We start from the raw sequence: 14,245 nt of genomic DNA on the forward strand, positions 1-14,245 counted from the left end.
GAGCCGCGGGTGAGCTCATTGGCTCACCCCGCCATCCCCCCACCCCGCTCTCACTTGCCTTTCTCTCTCTTTCGCTCGCTCTTCAGAATGGCAACACTGCCTTGGCGATTGCTAAGCGTCTGGGCTACATCTCGGTGGTGGACACCCTGAAGGTTGTAACGGAGGAGGTCACCACCACCACCACGGTAAGTAAAGGGAACCCATCGACTTTGGCTCCGTTGTTGTGGTTTTTAAGCCACAGGCATTTTGATTTACAAGATGTTTTGAGCGTTTGAACTTCTTTGTGTGAACAGGTTGTAGAGACTTTGGGCGAACATATTGTAGAGCCTGTGTACCTTGAAGTATGCAGATGTAAACGCATTTACACAGCTCATACAGGGATTTCAGCTTCCTTTTGTCAACGTAAATCCATAGAAAATGTGTGAATGTAATTTTATAACACTTAGCCCTTTTTCTGTGACTGTTCTTTTCCTCTGGCTCATCTGCCCTGTTGCTGGAGTTGGGTGTGACACCTACTGCTGGCAAAGTGGTAGGACACTCCACTTTTTATCTCAGCCTGAAGGTCACTCCAGACGCTGGGAAGACCTTGACCCCTTCTTAGCTCAGGACTAGCTCAGATGCATTAGCAGTGAGAACAGTTCATCCTGATTTTCTTCCTATTTCTGAGTATTTTTTTAGTCAAAAAGAAAAGTGAGCGTGCTTAGGAGAGAAACTGTGTCTGCATGATGACAGAGTATATATTTAATTTTTTTTTTCACTATATGGAATATAAGTGCTGATTCTTTAGGCCAGTGATTATCACTGGCTTTTGCCAGAGAAACTCGGGAATAGTGAAGACCGTGATGGAATCGTTCCTAATGCTCTTGTGCTATTCAGTTGGAGCAGAGCTTAAAGGAGGCCTCCTGAGAGGGAGACTCACAGCTAAAAGTGCTCTTCTCTTTGCTTTTATTTATTAACGTTCCTCTTTGAGCGAGAACAACAGCTCTGTAATTTCTCTTTGTAAAGTAGAAAAGTAGAGTGACAGCAGATCACTAGTTCCTTAGAGTTGAGATGAGATCCAATGAGATCATGAATCAACAAGTAAAAAATTCTGAATGAGGTTCTAATACATGCTTCAAGCTGGGAATGATGCATATAGTTTGAGAACTCTTGATTCTTTTGATAGATGTGAAGAAGGAGTGAATTTTGTTCTTCAGGCTGACAGCAAGTCCCTGCTGACAGACCTTGAAGTAGTTTGACATGAAGTTTTAAATAGAGTGGAAGGATGATATATTAATGAACTGCAAGACACAGACAGGATCTAGATAAGAAAATGGCACGGCTTGTTTCCCCAAGCAAAATCTTTGGCCAGTGTACCACAATATTTTTAAAGATTTAAAGCATAGCATTCATAAATTATATAGGAGAAAAACAAGTCTTGTCACCATCTAGCACCGTCCTGAGTCACTGTATATGGAAGAATCGTGATGGCTTTTTCTTACTGTATGGTTTCTTATACCAGGAGAATCTTCATATTAGGGACCTTTACATATGTCTTTATTTGGAACCTTTGAAACAGTGTGCACATCACAGATAAGTGAAACTTTAGGTGGCAAGATTGGCTACACATTTGTTCTAGTCGTCTCTCAACTTTATTACCTCTTCCATGTTCTAGGAGTCATGTATATACATTTTTATCAAATGGCCACTAGATGGCATCTTTTCGCTATCGTGACCTGCTTTTCTTTCATTTAGTGTTTATTGGATATAAAAGGTGTGTTGGATTCCATGCTGGGTGCTGAAGAGTCATCAGTGGTAAAACATTATTCCTCCTGACCAATAACTTACAGTGTAGGGGGAGTGGAAAATGAGGTTTTAAGTTTTGAAAGAAAATCTTCTTTAATATCCCCAAAACTATAAATTTTACATGTTTCAAAGCCATCTCAGGCTCATAGATATTACTTAGAGTGATACTTTAACCATTCAGAGCTATATTTTTAAAGAGGAGCAATTGCTTTTAAATACTGTTGCCACACAAGTTCTCAGATACCTTGTCACAAATCAGACATAGGTCATATCTCCACATGTAGCTCTAGGGGGATGTGAAAACTCAAAGCTCCTCCGTGAGCTTTTTTTCTTGTATCTATTATTCTTTATGCTGCCTCGCTAAGCATTGGTCCAATAAAAACCACCGTACTTAGCAATCGAATTTCTATGTGAAAAGCCAGCAAATAAATATAAAACATAATAAAATGTTTTAGATTTTAACCACTTTCAGTACGCAAATAAGAAATCATCGCCCACATTAACCACACGAGTACCCCCTTTCTCTAAATGGATGATTTTACCGGTTACATGTTTTGCTACTGTCCTATCTTTACTTTCTGCTTCTCTTAGAATTGGATTCTTAGAGTTATGAGTTTTATTGTTTTATGAGATGGAATTTGGGTCTAAGGATTGAAAATACAAACTTATTCCTCCTGTGATGTAGGTCTTCTGACTTTATACTGTTTTTCAGAAGAGATTTTTGGTCTTTCTTTTTCCACATAATGATGATTTTTAAAGCTATGACTATTATTTAGTAAGTTGCAAAGATGCCAAACATTGAGGGTAGATCTAGGATTCAAATTTAGGTTGTCAGATTACAAAATCCATATTCTTAATCTTTCTGATATAATTGACCTCGGCTTTGCTAAAAGTAGTTTAATAGGAATTTTCAACTTTTAAAAACTTACATAAATAATGCCCTTTATTGATTTTCATGGAAGGATCATGCTGCTAAGTCGCTTCAGTCATGTCCAACTCTGTGCGACCCCAGAGACGGCAGCCCACCAGGCTCCCCCGTCCCTGGGATTCTCCAGGCAAGAACACTGGAGTGGGTTGCCGTTTCCTTCTCCAATGCATGAAAGTGAAAAAATAAAGTGAAGTCGCTCAGTCGTGTCCGGCTCCTACCGATCCCATGGACTGCAGCCCACCAGGCCCCTCCGTCCATGGGATTTTCCAGGCAAGAGTACTGGAGTGGGGTGCCATTGCCTTCTCTGGATGGAAGGATCATATTCAGTATCATTTTCTAAAGTCTATAGATTCATTAAAAATTATTTGGAACTACTCACTGGTGGTAGGCAAATAGCATGAAGCAATTTAATAATATGTAAAATAAACCAAATTAAATTTAATATTATTACCATTTGAATGTATTAGCTGAGCTACAGCCACACACCTAACATATAAACCTCACATCATTCACTTAGTACAATGTGCCAGTTGAGCAGCCATGTGAGTTCTTTGCCATCAGAGAAAGTCTCCTTAGCTATTCCTCCTCCTAGAGTTCTTCACCCCAAAGTATGAATAAAGTCATTGTGTGGAGAGGAGAGTAAGGTAGCAGTTTGTAAAGTCATTACTTCAGAAATTTGTGAGACATTTTGGGATTGCAGTTTGTTTCCTTAACCTTTGCTTTTCTAACTTCATAAGACGCAGCAGGGAATATGAGACAGTTGAGCATTCTCCAGGGATTACAATCATTGTCTGTTTGCCGGAATGAACATCAAAGTGGGAGGGACACATTTCTGGCCACAGAAGCCAACAAGCTCAATCTTCTAATGCAGTTTGGAAGAACTGTGAGATATGACTCATCCTTTTGTTATTGATTGTGCGTGCGAGGTCGCTTCAGTCGTGTCCAACTCTGTGCGACTCTATGGACTGTAACTCGCCAGACTCCTCTGTCCATGGGATTCTTCAGGCAAAAATGCTAGAGTGGGTTGCTATGCCCTTCTCCAGGGGATCTTCCCGACCCAGGAATCAAACCTGGATCTCCTGCATTGCAGGCAGATTCTTTGCCATCTGAGCCACTAGGGAGCAGTGGCTCAGATGATTGATCAGCAATCATCAGTTATTTGCATAGTTTTAAAGTGTTGTGTTTTATGTTGCATATGATCATTGATATGTAGGGCATACATACTGAATAACCTACTAAAGTAAAAATGACATTATATTAGCATTTAAACATCGGTTCTAAATCTTATATGATACCATGAGTCAGATAAAATGGGAATCATAAAAATGGCAATGCAATAAATACAGTCTAGTAAATCATTTGACACCTTTTAAGGTGGAGTCAAGAACTCTTCTTTGAATACAGGTCCCTGACTAGAAAGCTAAAAGTTGTTATTCTTGCACAAAGAACATCAGTAATACACAATGTATTGTGGGTGCATGTGTGTATCCTACAATATCTGTATAAATTTATCTGATGTGTTATCTTAAAGAGATAGTCTGTGTACAGAACTTTTTAAAACTTTTGACTCAGAACATTTTGATTCAGAACCTTCTGCAAAAGGTTCTTAATGCAGAACCTTTATAAACTTTTGACATATTTTTTCCCAATGTGCTATAATTGTCTCAACCACATGTGAGTAGCAGTTATTTTTGGTAATTCACCTTCATTGAGACTTTCCAACCTTTAATAGAAAAATATTCCTTACATAGTACTTAATTATATACAAAATTTATGTTAACATGTATAATTGGTCTAAAGGTTTAGCTTGTAGTGCTGATGGGAGACTGTGGGCGTCGGAAGGCGGTATACTAGCTAGGGTCGCTCTGCATGCTGCGACTTGCAGAGTATGTGATACTAAGGGAATGGTTGGCCAGGGGAGGGACCATATGAAGGGCAGTAAGGCACACTTTTTCTTCCACATAAAACAAACCAGGTATTAGCCCCCATTTATAGAAATAACATGTTAAGGACTCATGTTCTGTTTTCTACATTATGAGGTAAGTTAAGTCTGCCAGGTATCACTAACTTGTTTTGCCACAATATATGATTTAACTACATCCTATTAAACTTATGTTTTGTGCACTACTCATTTTAATTTTAAAGTTGTTTCTAGTCTTGACCATAGAATCTGAGATTCTATAGCAGAAGATGCCTATGATCATTTAATTATATCCTTGTTTTCTGTGGACTATTCAGATGGAGTTGCACAAAACTATATTTATGTTTGGCTAATCAAGTTTTCAAAGGACAGTTCATTTAAAGGGATGGTTTTGTGTTTTTTTTTTTCATTTCTTTATCATTAGTCATGAGTACAAGACTTATTATCCATTTAACAAATATTTACTGATGATTTTTTTAAAGGTCAGGCACTATGTCATGTAAAAATGCATCCTATATTTACTACTTTGTAAATAGAAGGCATTTTTAACATCTGTGCCAAAAAATATCCATGACTAATATGATCAGTGTGTTACTTTTTCTGTTGCCACATATATTTGCAGATAGTAATTTTAATAGCATGCAGTAACCAAACTAATGCAAAGCTAGTTCCACTGTCACGAGTTCAAAGAAAATACAGTCACATTATCAGCATCTGAAATAGAAACTGAGAATGTTGGGCAATATAAGTTACCTATTTAAAGTATATTTCCATCAGTTTTTAAATTGAGATGCATCCTCTTGTGAAACTGTTTCCAGTGAAGGACAATTACTCTAGAACGTTTCTGCAAAAACTGACTTTCTGGTGTAGTTTAATACAATAGATATCCCTTAGCTTTTTAAATCATTTAATTTACATTTAGACTTATTTTTAAAGTTTCCCCAGCAGTCATAATTTAATAGGATCTCATTGTCTCTATCCTATATATTAAATGCAAAAAAAAAAAAAGTCGTTTTTCTGCAACCTATGCACTTTCTTAATACAGGAAAGTGTAACAGGTTGCAAATTGAGTTGCACAATAGACCCACCCGAGGAACTTTTTTTAAACACCTGTAATTGGTTCCTCTCTTGAGTGATACAGATTTAATTGACTTGTGTTGAGACCCAAGCAATAATATGTTTTAAACTTCTTTAATAATTATAATATGCAGCTAGAGTTGAGAACCATTGATATAGAACTTAGATTATCATCTTTTTGTTTTAAATTCATAAAATAATATTGTAATTAAATGGTATATTTTTAAAATTCGTTCTTTCATCAAATACTTGTTTACTACCTGTTCAGTTCAGTTCACTCGCTCAGTCGTGTCCGACTCTTTGAGACCCCATGAAACACAGCACGCCAGGCCTCCCTGTCCATCTCCATAATTTTGGATAGGTGCTTTCGTCATTCCTACAGTGCTTAATTTGTTTTCAGTGAATAAGACATTATGGAGCTATTTGAACATCAGATGCAACATTCTGGAAAGCTGAACTTATTACTCTAGATTTCAATGTGCCTTCATCTAGATAACATAAGACGTTCTCCATTTCTTCCTTTACTTTTCTTCCCCAGAGGAAATCTATGCAGTCATTATGTGAATTTTAAATGTATTCTGCATAATTTTATGTCATCGATTTATTCCTCTATGTATTTGAGAAGCCCCTACTATGTTTTTGGTTCTGTGGAAACCATGTCTTTAATGACTCACTCAGGTAGGAGGCGGATGAGGCATATACAGGTGTGTGATGTGGTTCACATGATGTTGTAGGAGGGAGTAGTAGCAGATAAACACGGCTAAACAAATACATTCATTGGGGAGGGTCAAGGAGTATTTCTCCAAGGAAGTTACATCTTACATGAGCCAAGAAAAGAGATAAAGAACATTTCTTGTAAAAAAAAGGATACGGGAGGAAAACAGAGGCGTAAGAGAACGTGGCTACCAACACGGATGCAGGGTTGGGGGAGCAATGTGGTCTCCCTGCCTTTGGCTACATCACCAGGCATTATCAGAGCCAGTTCATCTAACCCCCTGACAACCTAGGCAGTTCATCTGAGTGTAACTTACAGTCAGCCATGCCCTGTCCCGCATCCGTGGATTTAGCCAACCTTGGATCATGTAGTAATGTAGTATTTACTTTTGGAAAATAGCCTTATGTAAGTGGACCTATCCAGTTCAAACCTGAATTATTTAGGGATCAACTGTATTATGTTTTTTCTGAAGAAAATGGGAAGCCACTGAAAGGTTGTTCAGTATCACGTTATGATTTAATCAATCCCTCTTACTACAAAGAAATTATACCTGTATATTGGCCTTCCCTGGTGGCTCAGACGGTAAAGAATCTACCTGCAATCTACCTGGGTTCTATCCCTAGATTGGGAAGATCCCCTAGAGGAGGGCATGGCAACCCACACCAGTGTTCTTGCCTGGAGAATTCCATGGACAGAAGAGTCTGGTGGGCCACAGTCCTTGGGGTTGCAAAGAGTCAGACATGACTAAGAGATTAAGCACAGCACACATATAAATGTATTTTCAAATTAATCAACTGAATTTCCCTATAAATATATTTGAAGTTCTTTACTGCTTTTGGAAAGAAACAAGCTGGTAATGGGATACTAAAGACAAACAAGTCTGGAATATCTATGCAGCAAAGTTTAAAAACCTTGACAACCTATTGACTGTATTTTGGTGTCTTTAGTTGAAGATTATACTATTTATTCTGAGAGATTAGTATTTGAATGTTCTCATGGCTATGCCAATTGATGTACTTAATACACTTTCAATACAGAAACAAGAGACAGGGATACAGAAAAAAAAGACTCAGCCATCTCTAAGTGATATTTAAAGTTGTGGGATTTGACTTTTTATCTTTAGTTTTTAATCACCTTGGTATCCCTGGTGTCTCAACAGTGCCTATCATGGAATAGGCACTCAAAATGTTTCTTGAGTGCCTGAATGACTAAAAAGTTCAGAGGACCTTTGTTTTTAAGACTAATTTAATAACAAATTATTATGATAAGTTATGCTAGCTAATATTTATTGAATACTATTGTATTCTAAACTCTGTTCTTAGATCTCTTCTATATATTGTTTCATCTAATCTTCATAACAGTTTTAGGAAGTAGTATTATTCCCATTTTATAAATGAGGGAATTAAGGCATGGAAAATAGAGGACTTGCTAAGGCCTCATAGCTGATGAGTGATGAAGTTAGAATCTGAACTTAGGCAGCCAGACTCCAGAGCGTGGTCTCATAACCCTACCTGGTCCGTCAGGGCTGGAAGGTGGAGAATTTGTCAGCTCTGGGGTGCTACTATGGAAGGCAGCTAAGCAGCAAGTCAGAATGTAGCCCAGTGAAAGACTACAAGGATGATTGACTGTCCACTGTTGATCTTCTGGTCCAGAACAGATGCATCACATTTTCTGCCCAAGTCTGTCACATTGCTTACAACTTCTAACCAATGGTTTTGTTTGTAATAGATTGCCTGTGTTCACTGCTGCTTTTTAAAGGTTGTCTAGAGACATAACTTAGTCCATCTTAGGGAAGCCCTGAAAACATGAATCTGCTTTCTCCACATGGCTTCTAATGCCATTGCTAAAGAATGTGTTTTGCAAATGGGAACTCAAAATAATGAACTTTCTCTTAACAACTTCACTGGAATAAATGGTCATTTATCTTTAGAAAGAACAAAGGAACTTCCGTAAAGGAGAATAAGAGACTAAGCTTCCAGAATGTCCACATGGAGGAGATGGCGTGCTCAGGGCCTGATCACTTGCTGATGCTACTGACTGTGTTCTCCTTTAAGTTGAACATTAATGATTTTTGTCTTTCCAGACTATCACTGAAAAACACAAGCTAAATGTTCCTGAGACCATGACTGAGGTTCTTGATGTTTCTGATGAAGAGGGTAAGACTTTTTTTCAATCTTCTATGACATATGTCACTGATCTTACATGAAGGAAATCATCTTTTTTTCAGGGATGAAGCTGGTACAGTGGGTGTAGATGACAACATCTTAGCATTTAAAGTCACTTTTTCACCTTTGTTTCAATAATTTACTTTTTCAATTTGGGGGGAGGGAGGATTCTGTTTAATGTTATCTTTAATTACTTACTAAATAACAGGACCGGGAAAAGGGAAAGAAACTGGAAATTGACCATCTGTTAAAATGTCTACCTGATAATACAATTGTTGTTAGTATATTTTAACTATGCTAAAATACGTTTTTTATTAAAATGCCTGAAAGCAAAAGAACTTAAAGCATGTTTTATCGATGGTATGTTGAGAAACTTCTGCTTTCTAATTGGTTCAATCACACAGAATCTACTTTAAATCCAGAAGAAAAGAGCCTTAAGAAGGTTAAAAATAGCACAGCAGTAAGTCATACAAATTAAACCTGAGATTTGATTCTTTAAGTCAGAAAATGTGCCTGCTATAGTTTTAAAGTTGATAAAAATTATCTAAGCCAGTGGATTTCAAAATTCTGAGAAGCTCTATGAGGAGCACTAGGGACTAATTGCTTTTATGGAGAAATATTAAAGATATTTCTTTAGGTTCCTCACGATAAAATCATAAGGTCAGACTTTCCATTGAGATCCCCTCGTTTGAAACCAATTCATTAATTCACTTATCAGTGACAGACATTGAGTTGTCTCAACTTTTGTAAGAACTTATGATAAGAACAAACAAATGTTGGGTCAAATTAAAAGATGTTGCCAAAAATAATGGTTCCAGATATTTATTATGATAATTTTGTGTTCCATCCTAATACTTGCCAATTTTCTGCATTCGTATTTGCACACTATATTTTGCTTTGTGTGATCATCTTTCTTATCTTCACTTACATGTTGAACAGCTTTTAAACAGTTTGGTGACCACTTTATTGATGGGGAAGTCCTTAGTGATTCAGGTACCTTTTGAGGAAATTGTTGGAGTGAAAGCCTGTCTTTGCTTTTAATTTTTCTTAACTGGTTAGAAGCAACTTGCTTCATATTTACATCTGGGTGCCTAATACTCATCTGTTTTTGGTTTTGTTTTATATAGCACGTGTAATATGAGTGGAATTGTTTACATATGCATTTGAGTGTGTGGATTGTATTAACTTGGAAGTTTAACGCCATGAATTGCTTATACTATAATATTAATGATTTGAAACTATTATTGAGACCTATTAACTAATTACATTATCTAATGACACTATAGAAATATTTTTAGAAACTAATATTTCTTCTAAGAATACAAATTTAGAGAAAAATTAATTTTTGATAACTTGACATTGATTTAGCATGAACATATTAACTTCATTAGACTGCTTGAATATGTAGTCATACCATTCTTGGATAAAGATATGTTTTAGATGTAGTTTAAAATATATTAGGTTGGTAATTATAATCTAATTTTTTTAATTACCTGGGAATAAAGTAATCTTTAAAAATTTAGGGGAGACTTTGGCATATAGGGAAAAATGAATAATATAAAATATCCTCTCTATCAAGAAGACTCCAAAATACATGTGGTACCACTTTAAGGAAACCTATTACATGAAAATCTAAATTTATAAATGAGATAAACTAGGTAGTGATTATTTAATTTAAAAATAGTTACTTATTTCCAAAATATTTGATAAAGAATTCCAATAGCTAATGCTTCCAAAGTATTTACTGAGGTTTTAGAAATTTCATTTGTATGAAACAACCTCTTGAACCTATGCATTGCATAACATAAGATCTAGTTATAGCATCTTATATACTTTTGTTAAAACTGTTACATGTTAAAAGTTATTAGTGATAAGAACTCTTGAAGGAATATTGGTGAATGATCACGAATATCTTTCATGGTGAGAGAAGAAGCTTTCTGTGGCTTCCTGCATGCTAAGTCGCTTCAGTTGTGTCTGACTCTTTGTGACCCCATGGACTGCATCCCACCAGGCTCCTCTGTCCATGAGATTCTCCAGGCAAGAATGCTGGAGCGCGTTGCCAGTCCATTCTCCAGGGCATCTTCCCGACCCAGGAATCAAACCTGAGTCTCCTGCATCTCTTGCATCGCAGGCAGATTCTTCACTATTAGTGCCACCAGGGAGCTTTTTTTCCCTACTAAGAAATTCAAGTTGAATAATTTTCTTGTGTAGAATGTAGCTAAGTATTGTGAAGTAACGTTTTAGTACAATTAGTATAAAAGAGTTTGACTAGTTGACATTGCCAGTCCTTTAATTTTTTGTGAGTTTAAAATGTTTTCTTGGAACCTACCATCATTCATATGGGTGAAGTACAGCTGCATGTATTTGGACAGTATTAGCTAATCCCTGTTTTCTTTACAACTCTACCATTTTAATAATAGTCTGTGTATCAATACTCAGGAGTATTCAAGCCAAGTATAGATGTCCTAACAGGCTAACTTGCAATAGTGAAGAAATCAGAATTTTCCATTCAAGAATCCAATCTACAGATGGTGAAAGTCATGTTATTGTGTGTAAGCTCTATGACTGGTACCGTGGCAGAATCAAAGATGAACATATATGGAGATGCAATGTATGAACTCACGAAGCATAACTGAAGGCACTATGTCATCCACTTTTCATATCTGCCTGGGAACATCACGAGCAGGACCCAGCACAGTCGCATGGACTTGCTGAGAGCTGAGAGATGAGTAGGAGGGTGGCGCAGGTTTTAGGGCATGGAAAAGGAACAGGACGGAAGGTCCTGAGATAGGAAAGTACAAGAGGGGGACATAGAGAGGCAAATAATCTAGCCAGTGTGGCTGATGCGTTAAGACATACGGATCTCGCTGTGGAAAGCAGATATCTGAGGGAAGAGAAAGCAGTAAGCATCACAGTGCCAGGTGCATTATCGCATCCCCAAAGCATCCGTATGAGATCAACTGTGCATTTCCCCTCATTTTTTTTTTCAGGTGAGAAAGACTCACCTAAGGGTGAGGACTCTTTAGTTTCCGGATATTAAAACAGGAAACTTTGAAAGCAAGCAATACATTAATGCTATACAATTAGTAGAAAGGGTTTTCATGAAGTTGTTTGGAATAATTGGAGAATACAATGAAAAACAAATTAACTCCTAAAATCTGGAAGTCAGAATTCTGTTGCCGCTGCTGCTGCTAAGTCGCTTCAGTCGTGTCCGACTCTGTGCGACCCCATAGATGGCAGCCCACCAGGCTCCTCCGTCCCTGGGATTCTCCAGGCAAGAACACTGGAGTGGGTTGCCATTTCCTGCTCCAATGCATGAAAGTGAAAAGTGAAAGTGAAGTCGCTCAGTCATGTCCGACTCTTAGCGACCCCATGGACTGCAGCCCACCAGGCTCCTCCATCCATGGGATTTTCCAGGCAAGAGTACTGGAGTGGGGTGCCATTGCCTTCTCCGAGAATTCTGTTAAGTAAGTAGAATTCTGTTAAGTAAGTAAATATGTAATGTCAGGGAAGGGGTTGTTCAAATATAAGAAACAGAAAGGAAGTTCACTTTAGGTTTGTTATGATGCAAAAAAAAAAGGGGGGGTTGCTTTTTGTTTATTTGTTTTACAATAAATAAGGAAGTTGATAAAACAAAGAATGCTGGTGTATAACCACCCTGTCATAAACTCTTTCCAAGCCTGTAGAACTAACAAATAAGGGTTAAGTATTTAAATTCAGAATCTTACTTGAAAGTAGTCCTGTATCCCTTTTCCCCACCTTGGCTCAGGTAGGGAAGTAGTTGTACTGTGTGTTCACGTAGGGAATTTGCAGAGAGAAGCAAATGGATAGAGAGGAAGGTGGGGAAGAAGATGAGTCGGGGGTCACCATGCTGAACCTGAGACGCTTATAGCAAGTTCAGGTGGGGCAGCCCTGGAAACATTTGAATGTGCGTGTTGAGTTTGTGAGAGAGGTTTGGGATGGATGCAGAAAGTGTGTAAGCAAAATATAGGTGATCTTTGACATTTTAAAAACACATGATTGCATATCAAATAAGAAGAAAGTTTGAAAGGGAAGTATCAACATTTAAGGAGAGTGGAGACTGGAAAGAAAGACTCCGATGTAAGGGGGAAGACCAGGGAGGATTTACATCTGAGAAATTAAGAAGGGTAGTTTTGCAAAGAAGTCACCTCTTGGCCACTGATTAATTTGTAAAAACAGAAAGCCTCTGTTTGTGAAAGGAAAAGGACTCAGAGTATGAAATAAAGAAGGCCTAAGAGTTGGAGGAAGAGGTTACTGTATTTCAAAGAGGGCAGAAACATGGATGTTTCTGAGGAAAGAAGAGGCTGGCAGAGAAGCAGAGGTCGAAGATAAAGGACCTAGCAGACAAGGAGTTTAGGAAGATGAAAGAAGGTAAGAGTTTAAAGGCTGGGATAGGCTCGCCTTGGACTGTAGAAGTCATCTTACTTACCACGTTGAAAGGCAAGAATATGATTGTCTTATTTTTTTGGACACCTTTTTTGGACATCGTAATAACACTTAAAGCATTAACTGTATCATGTTTTCCCCAGACTTATTTTTCATTAATTTCTATAGACATTTCTGCTTTCCATCCCACACTGCAGACACTATCAAATAGCATGGTTTATGCACACATGTCCTGGGAGAGGAGTTTCATGGCAAGAATAGTACCTAAGTACATACCTTTCCAGGTAATTCCAACATCAGGTTAGCATCAGGCCACTAACACCAGCATGTTGGGATTCTGCGTCTCTGGCCATTTCTCTCTGAGACATAAGTGTTCCCTGGTGGCTCAGACGGTAAAGAGTCTATCTGCAATGCAGGAGACCTGGGTTTGATCCCTGGGTCAGGAAGATTCCCTGGAGAAGGGAATCATAACCCACTCGAGTATTCTCTTTTTTGTTATTTTATTTAAAATTTTTATTTTATATTGGAGTATAGCCAGTTAGCAATGTTGTAATAATTGCAGGTGGGCAGCAAAGGGACTCAGCCATACATGAAAGTGAAAGTCACAGTTGCTCAGTCGTGTCTGACTCTGCAACACCATGGACTAAACGGTCCAAGGAATTCTCCAGGCAGAATACTGGAGTGGGTAGCCTTTCTCTTCTCCAGGGGATCTTCTCAACCCAGGAATTAAACCCAGGTCTCCAGCATTGCAGGCAGATCCTTTACCAACTGAGCTATCAGGGAAGCCCACCAGCCACACACATACATATACATTCTTTCCCAAACTCTCCTCCCATCCAGACTGCCACCTAATGTTGAGCAGAGTTCCATGTGCTATATTGTAGGACCTCCACTCCAGTATTCTTGCCTGGAGAATTCCGTGGCTAGAGGAGCCAGGTGGGCTACAGAACATGGGGTCGCAAAGAGTCGAGTTGGACGCGACTGAGCGACTCTGAAACATAATCGAGCATCAGGATAGACACAAGGCCACCATAGGGGTCTCTGAACCCTTGAACTTTACATTTGGTAATACAAAGCCTAGGAGGCAATTTTTTTTAATGTAGCAGCTGTCTTAGGCAGATAGCATTGTAATAAAACCATCAAAATGCAGAAATGTGGGAGAATGTAAAGGACATCCACTCTCTCATGAACTCAGTGAAATAAGGGCTTTTTCACTTGTGCATTGACTTATCACCACAGTCACTCAG

At 38.2% G+C, this 14,245-nt stretch overlaps 1 protein-coding gene across 19 annotated transcripts in view; it reads left to right on the forward strand.

Annotated features, from left to right (window-relative positions):
* The window catches only part of ANK2 (ankyrin 2), a 285,421-nt gene that overhangs the window by 195,845 nt on the left and 75,331 nt on the right, over positions 1–14,245 (forward strand). For 17 of the 19 annotated variants that reach the window (XM_055588009.1, XM_055588008.1, XM_055588011.1 and 14 more), the window contains 2 exons: positions 87–185; positions 8,510–8,582. In XM_055588009.1, the coding sequence (XP_055443984.1) occupies positions 87–185; positions 8,510–8,582 (172 nt within the window). Of the gene's footprint in view, positions 1–86; positions 186–8,509; positions 8,583–9,530; positions 9,585–14,245 lie in introns of all 19 variants that reach the window. The other 2 variants (XM_055588007.1, XM_055587992.1) reach the window with 1 other exon arrangement.

The sequence above is a fragment of the Bubalus kerabau genome, chromosome 7 (assembly GCF_029407905.1).
Source record: "Bubalus kerabau isolate K-KA32 ecotype Philippines breed swamp buffalo chromosome 7, PCC_UOA_SB_1v2, whole genome shotgun sequence".
Taxonomy (NCBI): domain Eukaryota; kingdom Metazoa; phylum Chordata; class Mammalia; order Artiodactyla; family Bovidae; genus Bubalus; species Bubalus kerabau.